We start from the raw sequence: 19013 nt of genomic DNA on the forward strand, positions 1-19013 counted from the left end.
TAGTACAAGTCATTAATATTGTAATCAAAATAAGAAATGGTTCAAATATAGACAAACTCATTAAATAAACTAACTATATAATTAATATATATGTGTAGTATCAATAGATTTAATATATCACTCTATAATATAGTTGACTAAATATCAATTAATATAATATCTAATTATCTTAAATTTAATACTACTTAAATAATAAATATACCACCTAATAATTAAATAATATATTGTCTAACAAAATTAATTCTAATTTTCTAATTTTTATATATATATTATATTATGTGAAATTTGATTTAGTTTTTCTAAATTGAATTTTTTCCCCTGTAAGTTAGGATTAATATTCCCTCAAATAATCATATATATATATATATATAATTTAAAAATGGGATAAAATCTTCATAAGAATTTATCAAGTAGTCAGCGTGAAAAACCTCATAAGAGAAAAAATCTACCAATTTTTTCACTTAAATATATTTATTTATATTATATAGAGGGCATTATTACACATAAATGCCACACTCTAGGAGGGACTCTTAAAGTCAAAACTACTAAAATAAACAAACATATCGTACCGAATGCAACTCTCGAAGCAAGTCATTTAAAAACAGAATTCAGCTACAGATCACTGTGATTTCATAATCAGTGCAGTGGTGTGTACTCTTTACTCATCAGTGCAAGCAAAATTCGAGATTTATAATGAATGAACAAAATCAACATACCAGACGAACAATCATCATATCCAATGTAGTATATAGAAATGTTCACCCCTTATACATCTATGTAAATGGTGGGCTTTTTTGAATTGCATTTCAGTAACATTGTGCTTATTCGGAATAAAAATTCAGTACTGAATATACTCCGGTTAAATTTACAATTTAAAAATAGGATAAAATCTTCATAAGAATTTATTAAGTAGTCAGCGTGAAAAACCTCATAAGAGAAAAAATCCACCAATTTTTTCACTTAAATATATTTATTTATATAATATAGAGGGCATTATTACATATAAATGCTACACACTAGGAGGGACTCTTAAAATCAAAACTACTAAAATAAATAAACATATACCAAATGCAACTCTCGAAGCAAGTCATTTAAAAACAGAATTCAGCTGCAGATCATACATACTTTATTAATAAAGCTGCAAAGACATCACAAAAACTGTTACTCTGAGAGAGAGAATGTCTTTCACTCTGAGAGAGAGGCCCTTCATTACTAACAAAGATAGTAGCTCTCTGAACTTCACCCAGCCTATTCTTACTCTAGCAGCTGTGCTTTCGAACAACCTCCCCTATTACTCAATTGGTCACCTAAGTGATGGAAAACTGTCTACTACTTCTAAGAACCCCACTCCCCACAACATTTGATGGGATCTATTTTTTGTTCATTCCTGGTGTTTAATCTACTTGCACATCTGCTGTGTCCATAGCTTGCACTGGGTGCACCATATGGAGTTTCTCCTGATACCTTTTCTACATATCAAGGAAGGCCGTTTCCCTGAAGGGATCTGTGATTTGTCTGTTTTCCTACTTATCAAGACTTTGGTCCGTTAAATTTACTCTAAGGCCCTTTGATTCCAGACCTTGCTTCAATACCTGTAATTTCTTCTCTGGTTCTTGTAGAGGCTCAGCAATAAGAGCTCTCAAAGGTAACCAGTCTTAAATTCCTCAGTTATAGTTTGGAGGACTATGATAAACAAGAGGGGGCTAAAAGCCAATCCCTGGTGGACTCCTACTTGAACATTAAAGTCCTTCATTGGTGACTCTCATCTTACTGATAGCTACCCTGTACATGGCTTGTACAGCTCTCACCAACCACTCATCTATCCCTAGCTTCTGCACCACATGATAAAGGAGCAAGGAACCCTATTTTATCATTTATATGACTCTGTCAATGCTTTGAATTTTGAATTTAACTTAAACAATTATGTAAATAGCGATCAGTTACTCACAAAAACGAACATTTTTTGTTAAGAAACGTTTATGTATTTTAACTTTAACAGAGTAGCCATTGGATTGGAACAATCTTATTAAATACTTGCCGCTTAATTGAAAGACCCTCAAAGAAAGATGGATTTTGCTTCAAACTGTTCCACCCATTGGATCAGTCAATATGGGCCACAAAGGTAATTATTTTTAAATATTTAAATATTATTTTCATTTGGAATTTATTTTATTTATGTCCTATTTTTCTTTGCAAAGTATAATTTTTAATAAAAATTACAACTGTATTTTTAAGCAAACAAAAATCAGCACTTGTTATACAAGCACCAGGAGTTCAAATCCTGCAGCTGTTATTGCATTGCTCCTTTAAATAAGGCTGTTTCTGTTAGTTGGAATGGCGTTCCATTTCTGTCTTTTTTGTGACCACATTTATAGCAACACTGCCTATGTGTTTTAATTAATTATAAAAATAATTTAAAATTTGGAGGGATTTAGTAACATAAGTATTTTTACACTATCAAATTGGTGTCTAAGGTGGTTAACTGGTAGAAATATAAGTGTTGGAAAAATGCCATGTATTTCTTTCAGCTTTACATTGTGAGTTAAAATGTCGCCAAGGTCAACTTTGCTATTTACTTTTTTTAGGTTGACTGGGGTACAGGCAGGCAACAGTATCAATGAATCCCTTTCTCTCAAAATTGCTGGCCTTGTACTTAAATTTGAAGTCATTATTGAATTGGGAGTTGAGGTGGTGAACTGGCAGAAGAGTTAGCATGTCAGGCAAAATTTTAGTGGTATTTTGCTTGTCTTTACATTCTGAATTCAAATTCCACTGAGGTCAACTTTCGAGGTCAATAAATTAAGTACCAGTCAAGTATTGGGGTCATTGTGATCAACTTAACCCTGCCCCACAAATTTCAGGCCTTGTACCTGTAGTTGAAAGGATTATTAAATGGGGAGTTTAAAACATGGCTTAACAAAAGATTCTTACACCAAATTAAGATAGAAAAAATATGATAATTTAAATAGTAAAACTTTAAAACTAAAGAGATTTGTATCATAAAAACAGAAATAATTTCTGGCAAGTTGGCATCAAATAAGTTCACTTCAAGTTGAATTTTATCTACGAGTCTTGTAAGACTTGTAGAAAATGAGATTTAGTTTCTACCCCAGACTACTTTGGAAGGAGTTTATAATTTTTTACTCCATTAAGGCAAGCTAGTTTCTAGCACTCATGGCCCTTTAATTTATGAATTTTGACAAATCCTGCTCAAACTTGAAACTGTGCCAGATGTGTATAAGTCTCTTTCTTGCTTTCCAGTTCGATCAGTTCTTTACGGTATATTTGAAGTCTTTTTGGTAGCTTTTATCATGATCTGTCCTAGACTTCTTAGTTTGTTCTTTCATGCTTGACCATTGAATTCATAACTAACACAAGGCCAGTTAATCTTGTTCATGTGGTCAGTTTTATTATATCTAATTATTCTTAATCCTTCTTATTGGAGGAGGTGTTTTTCCAAGACAGAGCCTTCTTATATGCATACATTAGTTATTTCTTCCTTACATGCTACTTTATTTTCAACTTCACATAGTTGTCATTATTTCTTAAACATACTTAAATTGATAGTGTTTACCTTATTCATCAGATTTATCAAGACTATTAAAATAGCTCCTTTTCACAAACAATGTTTTATCTTGTGAATTTATGCTGTAGAGAGCTTCATTTAATGCTTCCTTTATTCTTTTAACCAGGGACCAAAAGGAGAGACAATTGGTGCCTTATTTCAGCCTCTGCCATATTCCCATCTAATATTCCGTGCTCCTTCAGAATCAGACGGTAAGACTATAAAGAACATATTAATTAATTTTCAAAATGAAATCTTGAATTCTTCTTATAAATCATTACTTGAAAATCCTTGCTTTTGATATGTTCCTTAATATACACTGGATTTATATTGTGCAATAAAAGTGCAGGCATGCCATGTTCACTTTCCAACCACATGGATAAGAGTTCAATTCCACTGCACAGCCCCAGACCATCCAAAAGCCTTATGAGTGAATTTGGTTGATAGAAACCAAAAAGAAGCTCATAGTGTGTGTGTTTATATTTGTAGTCACTTATATAAAACCTGCAACATTCAAGTGATGTTGTTGTTGGCATTTCTGTCAGTCAATTACCTGTTCAATTTGTGTCTTTGAAACTGTTGAATAAGAGACCCTTACTTGAAAAAAAGCAGGCATGGGTTAGCATCAGGAAAGACATCTTACTGTAAAACAGTGCCGTACGCAGTAATATATTCATTTAACCCATGCTAGCATGGAAAAATGGACATGAGAAAATGAACAAACAAATACAAATTGTTATCTCACTTATGACAATGTCTGTTAATTGTTCATTTTGCTTCATTAATTTACCATATTAAGCAGTTTTTCTCTTTTTCACTCAAGTGACTATTTTCCTTTTTTTTTCAATCAAGCTTCTCACTAAAATTAATTTTATTTTGTCTTTTCTGTGAATGAAACACTTTGAACAGTTTCAATCAATCTTAAGTCTTTTAATGTTTGCTATATTTAACCCTTTATCATTTAAACTGCCTATATCCAGCCCAAATATGCTACATGTTTTACATTCAAACTGGCCATATCGAGCCTCTTACACCTATCCTGCACTGACATTCTAATAATAAATAATCACATCTTTGAAACCTCAAAGCTATATAAGATAATGCATGATTAATTCAAAACAATTTGAATTAAAAAATCATTACATATGACAGTGTAATCTGAATGCTAAAGGGTTAGATAGATGGCGGTTCATAAAAAATGATAGAATACCTAAAAAAAAAAAAGAAAGAAAGAAAAAGCATTGCAGTTAGAGCCTTTCACATTCTGAGTTCAAATCTTGCAAAAGTCAACTTTGCTTTTCATACTTCTGAAGTCAGTAACAGAAAATACTAGTCAAGTACTGGTAATCAGCTAAAAGCAATGAAATGACAATCATTAAAGCATTGAACAGAATACCTAACATATTTTTTCTAGCTCTCTCTGCTCTGAGTTCAAATCTCATCAGATTCAATTTTATTTTTATTTCCGTTTAGTCAATAAATAGCGCACCAGTCCAGGGTTGTAAATTAGGGAAATTGCAAGTCTCTGTACCAGGTTTCTTGCATTCTAAATTCAAACCCCACTGATATAGTAAAGGTTAATTATCTGGCTATGGGGCCATAATTGATTGTGTATGCTGCACTGTTGTGGTTGTCTATTAAAAAGACATCTGGACTCTGATGATGATTGTGGGGTGGGTGCAGTATAACCAAAAGTGCCCCTTCTCACCTTGTACCAGAAATCAACATTTGATATTTAGCTTCCAAGAGTAATGGAGATAACCAAGTTTTGTTGATGTCTTAGGCTACCTTAAAATCGCCAGCATCTGTAAGCCTGGTAATTGTTTTGACTGGTTCTTTTATTTAGATGCTATCATATCTTCAAGGATAATATTTATTGTTAAGTCTAACTTGAAAAGAACCAGGCAGATTTCCTACTAAAATAGACTGAAGGGAAATGTAAAAATAGGGCAGTTACTTGTTAAAATGTAGAAATAAAATAAAAGCTACCAACACACTGATCTATATTTTCTTTTGTTTTGGTAGATTTCCTTTTTGCTAGCTAATTACAGAAGGACCGATTTAATTAGAAATGGGAATATAACCTTCATATTGCTTCCAATTAAATATTTTCTTAAATCAATAAATTAGTTTGATTAGACTGGCCACTGGCAGCTGTCCAAAACAAAACGAATTTTCATTTGTAAGTCTTCTGAACTAATATAGACACAGATGTGACTGTGTGGTAAGAAGCTTGCTTCCCAACCACATAGTTCTGGGTTCAGTTTCATTGCGTGGCACCTTGGGCAAGTATCTTCTATTATGGCCTTAGGCTGACCAAAGCCTTGTGAGTGGATTTTGTAGACAAATTGAAAGAAGTCCATTGTGTGTATGTATGAGTTCCTGTATTTGTCCCTCCATCATCATTTGACAACCAGTGTTGGTGTGTTTACTACCCTGTAACTTAGCAGTTCAGCAAAAGAGACTGGTAGAATAAGTACTTGGCTTAAAAAATATAAGTCCTGAGGTCAGTTTGTTCAACTAAAACACTTCAAGGGGGTGCTCCAGCATGGCTGCAGTCAAATGACTGAAATAAGTAATAGAATAAATAAAAAAATATTATACTCTACACTCTTTCTAGCAGTTCTGGCATAGTTTGGAATCATCATCACCACCACCACCATCATCATCGTTTAATGTCCGTTTTCCATGCTGGTCATAAAAGATCATGGTTCAGTCAGAAAGTTTCTCTAGTTTTATAGTATTTTCTGTTCACTATAAAGAGTAACTGTAGATAAAATAGATATCCTTTATTACCCATTGAACTGTGAGCTTTCAAAACATTTCTGTCACTATTAAAAATGTGAAAAAGAAATGGAAGATCCATGTCTCAAAAATGACCATTACATTTTTTTTTCTTTCTTTCTAACTGAAGTTGTAATTTTTATCTTTTTCATCCACCAAAAAACTTCTGTGCCCTATTAGATAAATATATAACTTTCAGCCACTAAACTATTCAAGATGGTGAGTGGGCAGAATGATTAGCATGCTAGGCAAAATGCTTTGCGGCATTTTGTCCATTGATGTTGACTTTGCCTTTCATCCTTTTGGGGTCAATAATAATAAGTACTAGGTAAGCACTGGGGTTGATGTAATTGACTTATTCCCTCCCCAAAATTGATGGCCTTGTACCAAAATTTGAAATCACTAAACTATTCATTTTGTCAGTTACTAATTTCCCTAAAATGAGTAACTGAAGGAAATTCTTCTCAATGAATTTAGCTTGCTTACCAACCACATGGTTCCAGGTTCAGTCCCACTGCGTGGCACCTTGGGCAAGTGTCTTCTACTATAGCCTCAGGCCAACCAACGCTTTGTGAGTGGATTTGGTAGATGGAAACTGAAAGAAGCCCATCGTATATATATATATATATATATATATATATATACATATATATATATATATATATGTGTGTGTGTGTGTGTCTATGTTTGTACCCCTTACAACATCGCTTGACAACCGATGCTGGTGTGTTTACGTCCCTGTAGCTTAGCGGTTCAGCAAAAGAGATCAATAGAATAAGTACTAGGATTACAAAGAATAAGTTCTGGGGTTGATTTGCTTGACTAAAGGCGGTGCTCCAGCATGGCCGCAGTCAACTGACTGAAACAAGTAAAAGAGTAAAAGACTAATTCTCTCATTATTTCCAAAGTTCATTTTGTTATTCATTTCTCTTCTCAACATATTTTGAATTGCTTGAATTAAAAAATTCAAAATAATTGTGCTTCTTTTTTGTTTGTTTTTTTTGTTAGAATTTGTGAACTGTCTATAATAAAGAAATATTTACATTTTTAGATATTTCAAATATTGGCTTGTCAGTTAAATTTATTTATTTTATTTTTTTCTACTTGGCATTCCATCATCATATTTCTGAAAAGAGGTCATGTTCATTCAAATTTCAAAAATGATAAACAAAAATTATAGAGGAAGAACAGAGCTACAAAGAAAAAAAAAAAAACTAAAATCCTACAATAAAAATATTTTTTGTGTTAATCCAAATAACATTGTGAAGAATTAAAATAATGAGAGTGGAGGTAAAAAAAATAAACAAATTCATCTGACAATATATTTCCATCTTTCAAATAATTTAATAGCATCTCTGGTCACTGATCCTAAAGACATTGGCAGTAAAGGTGGCGAGCTGGTAGAATTGTTAGCATGCCAAGCAAAATACTTAGCGGTATTTTGTCTGCCACTATGTTTTGAGTTCAAATTCTGCCGAGGTTGACTTTCCCTTTCATCCTTTCGGGGTCGATAAATTAAGTACCAGTTACGCACTGGGGTCGATGTAATCGACTTAATACCTATGTCTGTCCTTGTTTGTCCCCTCTGTGTTAGCCCCTAGTGGGTAATAAAGAAATAGGTATTTTGTCTGCTACTATGTTTTGAGTTCAAATTCTGCCGAGGTTGACTTTGCCTTTCATCCTTTTGGTGGTCGATTAAATAAGTACCAGTTATGCACTGGGGTCGATATAATCAACTTAATCCATTTGTCTGTCCTTGTTTGTCCTCTCTGTTTGTAGCCCCTTGTGGGCAGGAAAGAAATAAGTAGTTACACTTTAAAACATGCTTGTCTTGGCCTTTGACCTCACCATGGTTCCTCTTCCCAGCATTGTGTTGTGAGTCAATGAATGACTCATTTGCTGTATGACCACCATGCTGCTTCCTATAGCTTCAACTGTAACTCTAGGTTGGACAGCAGCCAAAGAGCAACCCATGTCTAACCAAGATTGCTTATTTCTGTATTCACCATGCAGGTGTGGTTATGTGGTAAGAAGTTTGCTTCTCAATGAAATGGTTCTGGGTTCAGTCCCACTGCATGTATGTGCGTGTATGTCTACTTGTCTTGACATCACATGATAGTTGTAAAAATGAGTGTCACTGTCACACATGTAGTGTCATTCATTTCCAATATTCTCTGAGAACATGCCTGGCCCAAGGGAAATATCACCTTACTTGGAAACGGATGAGAGTTGGCAGCAGGAAAGGCATCTGGCTGTAGAAAATCCGCTTCTCTAAACTCCGTCTCACCCATGCAATCATGGAAAAGTGGACACTAAATGGAAGATAATAATGATGATGATGACCACTAATTCTAGCCTTGCAAAGCAATATTTAGCTTGAAAGTAAAACATTGAATCTTTCATCTTTTACTTGTTTCAGTCATTCAACTGTGGCAATACTGGGGTACTGCCCCGCAGAATTTTTTATTCCAAGTGAATTGATCCCTGTACTTTTGCTTAAGCCTGATACTTATTCTATTTGTTTCTTTTGCCAAACTGCTAAGTTATAGGGATATAAACACACCAGCACCAGTTGTCAAGAGGTGGTGAGAGGACACAAACATGAATACACATAGATGTATGTGTGTGTATATCAGTGTGTATATGTGTGTGTATTTGTGTGTGTGTATATACACAGTGGTAGACTGGGTCTAAATATATTGGTTGCCAGGAAACTGAGGGGGCCCACCTGCAACTATAGGGGTCCCACCCGCAACTACAATGCCACCATTTATTTATTTTTTTTTTTGTTAAAAGTATTCTTTTCAATTGTCTACAAACACAGCCAGGCTGAAATAATGCATTCTTCCAGGAGTGAATAAAAGAATTCTCAAACTTGAGAGGATGGGCCCCTTAGATACTAACATGGGCCCCCATACATGGATTCTAATGGTGCAGGGGCCCACTTGCCATCAGGCAAGCTGGCAACCTGGCCAGTCCACCACTGTATATATAATGTGTGTGTGTGCATAAATACATGTGTATATATATATATGTGGATGTGTGTATATATATATATATATATATATATGTATATGTGTGATGTAATGTAACCAGAGTTAGTGGTTATAGTAACTGACTAAGGGATAAAATATCCATATATACTATTGGTATATATGTGCGCGGGCATGGCTGTGTGGTTAGGGAGCTTGCTTCCTAGCTACATGGTTTCGAGTTCAGTCCCACTGCGTGGCACTTTGGGTAGGTGCCTTCTACTATAGCCCCGAGCCGACCGGAGCTTTGTGATTGAATTCGGTAGGTGGAAGTTACTGCCGTGTGTGTATAGCTGCTCAGTGCCTCTCCGAAAGAGAGAGAGAGGGATGTCACCTATTTTGTTATGTCATGCTTTGTATTAAAAAGTATGCTATGAATGTGGTCCAATCGATGTGTTGGTTAATCTGTGGTTTTCTCCATTTTCTAATTATTTGCATTTTATATATATATATATATATATGATGAGATTCTCTTAGCTACCTTCTACCAAATCCACTCACAAGGTTTTGGTCAGCCCAAGGCCATAGTAGGGGACACTTGCCCAAGATACCATGCAGTGGGACTGAATCTGAAACTGTGTGGTTGGGAAGCAAGCTATTTACCACACACCCATGCCTGTGCCTATATACAATATTTTTATTTTATGTAAACAGTATTGGATTTGTATCTGAAAACTAACATTACTTGGTCTAATGTAAAACAATGAATATGGCTTCTGTTTTCTTTCCTAGGTAAATGTTGGATGGATGGTTTAGAACTGGCTTTACGTTGTACGAGCTTACTCATGAAATCGATGGTGAAGGACCAAGAAGTTACCGCCTCAACTGCAAGTCCTGAAATGTCTGATTCCTATTTAGACTCTTCATTTCAAACTGAAAGCAACGATCCGCTTGATGAAAGTGATTGTGAAAAACATTTTGCTAATCAAGGTAATGGTTGTATCTAATTCGCTCAATTGGTCGTAATCTCTAGTTAAAATGTCTGTTTTCCATTGACTTAATGTAATGGCTTAGTTCAGCATTTCATTATTTAATTTTCAGAATAAATAAACGAATGGAAAATAATTATTTGTATGTTGTTGCAGCACTAGAAATTGCAAATGCTTACATTATTTTTTGTTTTTTAGTTGCTGATGATATTAGTAATCAGAAGTCCTATAACTGAAAATGTATAGTTCTTTAGAGTATAAACTTTGTTTGAAATTCTTAAAGAGGATTTTTATGTAAAGATAAGAAGCTTGCACTGTTTCAAATTAAGATGAATTTGTGCATGAGTGTTTTTTGTGTGTATAGATATAGACCAGGGGTCACTAAAGGGGATCTGAAAGACCCACTAGGGGTCGGTGAGGAATTACAGGGGTCAGTGAGGAATTACAGGGGTCAGTAAGGAATTACAGGGGTCAGTGAGGAATTACAGTGTGTTGGTGAGGAATTACAGTGGGGTTGATGATAGCCAAGGGGTCAAATGGGGGTCGGCATGCAAAAGACCAGCTCACCCAGATGAACTGATTGAAATACTTAGTCAGCACCATGAAACGTGGGAAAACATGATAAATTTTCACTGCAGCAAGAAGTCTGCTGTTGCTAATGTTCGAGGTCTGATGTCGTAATCTGTATCGCAATCAAAGATTGAGAGGTGTGATTGAGGGGATACAGACTATCAAGTGTTTGCTTATGGAAATGTCCAGGCCTGCTAGTGGGGATAAGATATTAAATACATATCTCATAAACGTATTTGTCGGTAAGTCATTGTAGGTGTTGGATTTGTTAAGCTGGAATATTGATCACTTGAACGCTGTGCCATCCTTCATGCTGTGGTTGTCTCTCTATCAGCGAACTGTTTGATTTGAGTGTCAATCTTGTGGCGAAAGCCTTTTTTGAGATCAGATGTCTGAGTGACTTTGAATACAATAAGAAAACAAGTGAAAGGTACCCACACCTTAAAGTGGCAGCTGAGCCATTCCTTCTGGCATTTCCCAGCTCTTACATGGTAGAAGCTGGCTTCAGCAATACAAACACAATCCTCAGCAAACAGGGGAATCGCCTGAACTTGGAGGAACAAGGTGATTTAAGACTGAAACTGACCAACATTCAGCCTGATATCAAAGCCTTGATTCAGGATCACCATGCTCATCCTTCACATTGATGTCAATTTCAATAAAAGATATTCCAGCAATATGATGCATTTTCCACATTTTCTAAAACCGTGAAAACAATTTCATAAAAATTGAAAGTTTAATGCTGTATACATGTACACATAGTTTTAAATGTAAAAAGTGTGTCCTCTTCAATAGAATTTCTTAATTTGTCGTACATGTATGTTTTAGCTAACATTTTAATTGCCAGCATCAATACCCTGTATGCATTTAAGATATGGTACGGTAGGGTAGGGTATTGAGTTATTTTAAATGAGGAGGGTGGTTGATGGGGAAGGAAAAGTGGCTAAAGGGGGTCAATGTGGAAGGAGAAGTGACTAAAATGGGGTCGATAGTTGGAAAAGTTTGGTGACCCCTGATATGGATTGATGTGGCCATGTGGTTAGAAGTTTTCTTCCCAACTACATGGTCTCAGGTTCAATCCCCTTTGTGTAGCACCTTGGTCAAGTACCTTCTGCTATAAGCCTGGGCTGACCAAAGCCTTGTGAGAGGATTTGGTTGATGGAAATGGAAACAAAAAAAAGGCCCATTGCAAATGTGTGTCCTTTTGTTATTGTTTTCTTTGCTTTGATATTCCATCGATGAGTATCACCATCATGCAAGTGGTGACCTTCATTCCTAGTCTTCTGTGAAAACATCTAGTTATGGGGAAATATTAATTTACTTGGAAACAAGGTGAGGGTTTGCAACAGGAAGATCATCCGGTTGTAGAAAATCTGCCTCAGCAAAATTCCATCCAACTTGTGTGACCATGGAAGTGTGGACATAAAATCCATGATGATATTTATTTATAGAGAGATAAATAGATTCAATCACTCATTCATTCATTCATTATACATGATTTGATCATTGGCTTGTATGATTGTGGGTCACTTTCTTCTAGGGATTTTAGTAAGTTATGTTCACCTCAGTAACTTGTCAGAGACAAAAGGCAAATTGACTTTGGTATAAAATGAGAAAACTTGGTCATATCGAGCAGTGCAATGCTTGTTTGCCACTGCAATTTTATTTATCCCACACAGAAATATGTCATCCTCATCATCATTTAACACCCTTGTTCCATGCTGGCATGAGTTATGCTGCATGGTTTGACAGGAACTGATGGGTCTAAGGATTGCAATGTGCTCCAGTGTATGCTGTAGTGGATGCACGTGGCTTAGAGAGTAGGGTGTTGGACTTATGATTGTGGTTTTGATACTTGGACCAGTTGGCATGTTGTTTTCTTGAGTAAAACACTTAATTTCACATTGCTCTAGTCCACTCAGCTGGCAAAAATGAGTAATCCTGTAATGAACCAGCATCCCATCCAGGTGGGGAATATACACACCAGGAAACCAGTCCTTATGAGTCAGCATGACTCAAGAAGGAAGGGTATGCTGTGGCATGGTTTCTACAGCTAGATGCCCTATTTGACTCATGATTGTAAGGTCATGAGTTCAATTCCTGGTGATGCATTGTTTCTTTGAGCAAGACACTTTATTTCATCTGACAAAAATGGACAGTACCTGTATTTCAAAGGGCCAGCTTTGTTACACTCTGTGTCATGCCGAATCTCCCTGAGAACTACATTAAGGGCACATGTGTCTGTGGAATACTCAGCCACTTGCACATTAATTTCCTGAGAAGGCTGTTCCATTGATTGGATCAACTGGAACCCTCATCATCGTAACTGATGGACTGCCAGTAACTGCTCTGCACACATCTGCCTAGCTAAATATAAAGTGTTAATGAAGACACCCAAAACCAACATTTTCACACGCGTTCAGACACACACACGACAGGGTTTCATACAGTTTCTGCCAAGCAATTCCACTCAGAAAGCTTTAGTTGGCATGAGACATCCATTGAAGACACTTGCCCAGGATAACACCTAGTGGTACTGACCCTGGAACTGTTTGGTTATTAAGCAAACTTTGTGACCACTTAGCCTTGGCCATGCCTGCACCTGTATGTTTATAAAGCACTGGGCTTGATTCATTCAACTAAAAGCTCTTTAAAGTGGTGCCCCACTATGGCCACAGTCAAATAGCTGAAACAAATAAAAGTATATATATATATATATATATGGATGAATGAATTATCCTTTGTTTACCGTTAACATGGAAAATTCAATAAACAGTTACCAGGGTAGCAAAATTCACGCAAGTAACACGGATGAAGCGACCTATTCAAAGGTAGAAATACTTAATAACGTTCTGTTTAACATTTAGGCAGTCAACGTAATTGTTATAATGTCTTGTTGTTGAGATAGGCTCTCTTTTTTTCCTGATGAGAAGATTGCATTTTACACCGTTTATTCCTTTGGAATAATACCATGTTGTCTTCGAAACATATGTCGAAAGTAAAAGAATTTTAATAACATCTTCGTTCAACTCCATTTATTTACCTATATATATATATATATATATATATATACAACTTATAAACAAGGGCAAAAGAAAATTATTTCTATGCCATAATTTTCTGTTGCTCTTGTTTATAAATTGTTTATAATTTTAACCTTTAAAGGTATTTTAATATGCTGCCACTTTTTTGATGAAATTATTTTCTGTAAAAAAACTTCATCCTATATTAGTAGTATATATATATATATATATATATATATATATATATATATATATATATATATAGGATCCGATCCAATTGACAACGTAGGTCAGGTAGGTACAATAAATTCAGGGTGAATGCTTGATAAGTATAAGCACCTGTATATGCCAGCTAGTAGCAGAGGTGAGAGGATATATGTATCAAATGAAATAAAAAACAACACAAAGGATGTCACGGTACACGTGTTTCGAGCTTTATAAAACAACTTATTCTTACATCAATGTATAATCAACATAAAAGATGATTTAAAGCCCTCTTCAGCCACATACAATTGTTACATCAAAGACTTGTATCACATTATGAAAAGTCCAAAAGAACATTTGGTATTATTTATAATTTTTATTTCATTTGATACATACATATATATATATATATTATATATATATAATATATTATATATATATATATATTATATATATATATATATAATTTCAACAATTGAGGGTAAAATTAATTAATTAATTAATCAATTTCACCAAGTATTCAGTATGCAAAGGGACCATTTAAGGCAAATTCAAATTATTACATTATATAAAAGGGCTTAGTAAAATAAATTACGAGTTCAGTATGCGGCAAAGTAATTTATTTTACTAAGCCCTTTTATATAATATATATATATATATATATATATATATATATAGACATTGGGATACACAGTGGGGATGACAGGGAACTGAGACTTCTGGTGCTTTGCTGTGGTTGCCCTTGCATACAGGCTCAGCTCCTGCCAAACTGTCCAACCCCTGCCAGCATGGAAAATGGATATTAGATGATGTTGATATATACACACACACACTCACATATATGTGTATCATTGCCATCATTGTGGCATCCATTTTTTTATGCTTGAATGGGTTAGATTGAATTCATTGAGGTTGATTTTTTTTATAGTCGGATGCTCTTCCTGTTGCCAACCCTTATCTGTTTTGAAGCAATGCAACATTTCCCCTATCCCTTTCACAAATGATTGCAGGCAAATTGCACTGTTTTGTATTGAGTAGTAATTGTCCATCATCAGCATGCCAATGTCAAGGCAAGGAAACACAACACACACATGCACACATACAGACACATACACACTTGCTCACTCTAAAATTATGGAGTGAATTGAAATTCTCTGAATATGAAAGGGATTAGTTCATTTTATGATCTGCACAGAGCCTTCTTGTATAGGAAGCCTCTCATCTCCAGATCAAAAAGAAGAGAGATTTTTACTTTGTTTTTATTGACTGTTTCACTAATCAATCTGCCGTTGAAAACAGAATTGATCTTCTGATATAATTTAGCATTTACCAAAAGCTCAAGGTCATTCAATAACAACCAAATAAATAAGTAATTAAAAAAAATAGTACATCATGTTTTTTTTTCTCTTTCTACAAATGGCAACTCTTTATCTCCAGATATCCTTTCTTCCTCATATACAAATCAACAACTGTCTAATCATGGAAGATTCAGGAAATTAGATAATGTTTCTGATCAAAATTATGCTTGGATTAATATATGATATTCCTGTGAATAATATACCTGAAATTTGGTTGTGATTCAAATACAACTATTTAACATTGATATTAGTATTATTTATGATGTTTGCAAAGAAGAAAATAGTTGGGGTATAGATAATTGGAGATGAATTGATATGTTATTAAAAATCTTTTGATAAAAACGTGCATGAGATGACCTTCCTTTCTTTGATATAAAATCACCTGTTTTAATGCTTTAGTGTTTAATTAAATCCTCCATATTCAACCCAAATATTCTATCTGGAGTGTGTCCAAATCAGCCAGATCCAGTCAGTCACACCTACCCTAGAATGTCATTCTAACACTAAAGAATCACATCATTGAAATCTCAAAGCTAGAAGATAATGCATGATTAATTCAAAACAATGTGAATAAATAACAATACATTTGACAGAATAATCTGAACGCTAAAGGGTTAAAGTATTCAATATAAACTCAGCAATTTAATGATAACTTAGAGACTTATTCAGTTAAAAGTTAAAGGGTGGTGAGTATTATTATTTATCTGTAGCAAATATGGCTCCAGTCAAACCTCACTTTTTTCATTCATCATTTGTTATGGGTAGGGGATTTTAGCAACTTCTTTTCTAACAGCTACAGAGCACTTATTTTATTCTGTGCACCTTTTTTCTTATTTCTTTTTTATTTCATTTCATACAGGTTTGGATGAAGATTGTAAAACTGATAGGGATGAGGCAAAAAGTGAATTAGAAAGTGAATTTAGTAATTCTGAAGAGGAAGAATTCCGACAATTTAACGAGGATTTAGAGCCTGTGGAAACAATTTATTCTGAGAATGAGCAAGAAGAGCTTGGTTTGGTAAATAATAACAGTTACTCATTCATTTTCTTTCTGTACATTGTTTTTGATATATTTTAGCCTTTGCAATGTTTGACTATTTTTCTTGGTAACCACTTTAAGTATTTATTTTGTAATACTCCAAGACTATATTTTAGTGGTTGGGTTTGTTTTTCTGAACAGTTGCTAAGACTTCTACTTTTACATCTAGGATGAATTACATGCATGCACATGCTCTCTCTCACTCTCTCTTTTCTCTCAGTTCATGTCTCTCTCTGTGTCTCTATCACCAGCTTTTCATCATTATATTTCATTTAACATCCATGTCCCATGCTGGCATGGGCTATGTAGTTTGACAAGATCCAATGGTTTACAGAACTTCATTGTGCTCCAGTATCCCCTTTGGCATGGTTTCTTTGGCTGGATGCCTTTTCTAACACCAACCACTTTACAATGTATCTTTCTTTCTCTCTCTCTATCTCTCTCTCTCTCTCTCTCGTGTCTTGGCATATGCCGTTGATGAATCATGGCTTGTTCCTCCTCCATTTATTTCTGTCTCTCGCAACATCACACAGGTTTTTCTCACTCTGCACATTCATTCTCTTCTTCATCCAGTTGAACATCTTCATTTTCTGCCTTCCTCTCACTCTCCTTCCCATCAGCTTAGTCTCCACCATGTAACACTCCATTCCGTCATCCTCTCTGAGAAAATGACCAACAAATCTCCACCGTCTCTCTCTCTCTGATTGTATCCATCAACTGTCTCTTCACTTTCATCTTCTTCAACACTTCCACATTCATCACCCTCTGTACCCACAAGATTCTAAACATTTTTCTATAAAATCACATTTCTGCAGCTTTGAGTCTCTTCTCCATGACTTTGCTTATCATCCAAGACTCACATCCATACATTAGCACCAACCAGATGTAGTACTTCAATAGTCTTTTCTTGACTTCTATTCCAATTCTCTTTGCACAAAAATTGCTCCTCATATCCATAAAAGTCTTCTTTGCTAATCCAATTCTGCACTTGATGTCCTTATCTGACCTTCCATCCGATGTTATCCAACTTCCCAGATATATGAAACTGTCGTTCTGCTCTATCCCAGTTCCATTCACCATCAAGCAACATGCGGATACCTGTGCTTTCTTGGTACAGACCATTGAGAAGGGTTTCTGGCAGTTAATTGTCAATCCAAGCTTTCCACTCTCCTCAGTCACAATATTTATCAGTCCCTGAAGCTTCTCTTCTGTGTCTGCAAACAAAGCCATATCGTCTGCATGCCTCAGATTGTTATAATTTCTTTCCCCTTGTTATAGCCCTGCAATTGTCTTTTATCTTGCTTAGAGCTTTCTCACTATAAAGGTTGAATAAATCAGGTGACAACTGTATAGTGGATGGTGTCTTTTTTTTTTCATACCACCAGTACTAGTGTGATTGCTGTACAGTGTGATGAAACATACAATTAATTAAAGGTATTTCAACCACAACCACCTCATCGCCACAATGACACCAGGACTACATTAGTCAATTTGTCCTTTCTCTTTCTCCCAAGAAGTGCAGGCATGGTTGTGTGGTAGGAAGTTTGTTTCCCAACCACATGGTTTCAGGTTCAGTTCCACTGCATGGTACCTTGAGCAAGTGACTCCTGCTTTAGTTCTGGGCTGACCAAAGCCTTGTGAGTGGATTTGGTTGATGGAAACTGAAAGAAACCTGTCGTGTGTGCACTGTCTCCTTGCCTTGACATTGTGTGAAGGTTGTAAACTGCTGTCACTGTCATGCACGTGGCATCCTTTGATTCCAATCTTTTACAAAAACATGTCTGGCTATGGGGAAAATATTACATTACTTGGAAACAGGTGAGGATTGGTGACAGGAAAGGTATCCAGTTGTAGAAAATTTGTCAGCCAATTTCATCCAACCCATGTAAATAGAGAAAAGCAAAATTTTAAACAATAATGGTGATAGGACATGTTTAAATTTAGCTGCTGTTTCTAGCACATAAGGAAACTTTAGAGGCTCCCTCATCACTTTATGAATCAACATGTTAACATTTTAGCATTCAAATTTTATGTACTTAAATGAATTATTCTAAATTGTAATTCCAAGTACGTCTGTTATAATGACATGAAAGCCCTTTTCTATTACATATGAGTGTATGGCATAATCAGCAGAGCATCAGAAAAAATGTGTGTTTTACTTTCTGAGTTCAATCTCACCTGGTTCACTTTACCTTTCATCTTTTCTAAGTCGCTAAAATAAGTACCAAGTGTCAATATATTGATGGTACCCTAAAAGGCAGTACTCCATCCTGGCCATAATCCATTAACTGAAACTACTTATCATTTCCTCTGGAGCATTAGCCATCGAGGACTTTTCTTCAATGTACTTGACTCTGAGCTGTCTTTTCTGCTTCTCTCCAGTTGGAGCTCTGCTTTTTCAGCCTTGCATCTTCTTTTTGGATTTTACGGCACCACATCATATGCTTCCCCCAAAAGATCTTCCTCTCCCAATTTTTGTTGGTTTTGAATTGTTATCAGTGTATCAGCTT

General features: G+C 35.3%; 1 protein-coding gene across 5 annotated transcripts in view; it reads left to right on the forward strand.

Annotated features, from left to right (window-relative positions):
- LOC115212779 (oxysterol-binding protein-related protein 8) overlaps positions 1–19013 on the forward strand; it is a 143312-nt gene that overhangs the window by 71904 nt on the left and 52395 nt on the right. For all 5 annotated transcript variants that reach the window (XM_029781464.2, XM_036503841.1, XM_036503842.1 and 2 more), the window contains 4 exons: positions 2000–2122; positions 3693–3777; positions 10114–10311; positions 16325–16482. In XM_029781464.2, the coding sequence (XP_029637324.1) occupies positions 2000–2122; positions 3693–3777; positions 10114–10311; positions 16325–16482 (564 nt within the window). The remainder of the gene's footprint in view (positions 1–1999; positions 2123–3692; positions 3778–10113; positions 10312–16324; positions 16483–19013) is intronic.

The sequence above is a fragment of the Octopus sinensis genome, linkage group LG6 (genome assembly GCF_006345805.1).
Source record: "Octopus sinensis linkage group LG6, ASM634580v1, whole genome shotgun sequence".
Classification (NCBI taxonomy): domain Eukaryota; kingdom Metazoa; phylum Mollusca; class Cephalopoda; order Octopoda; family Octopodidae; genus Octopus; species Octopus sinensis.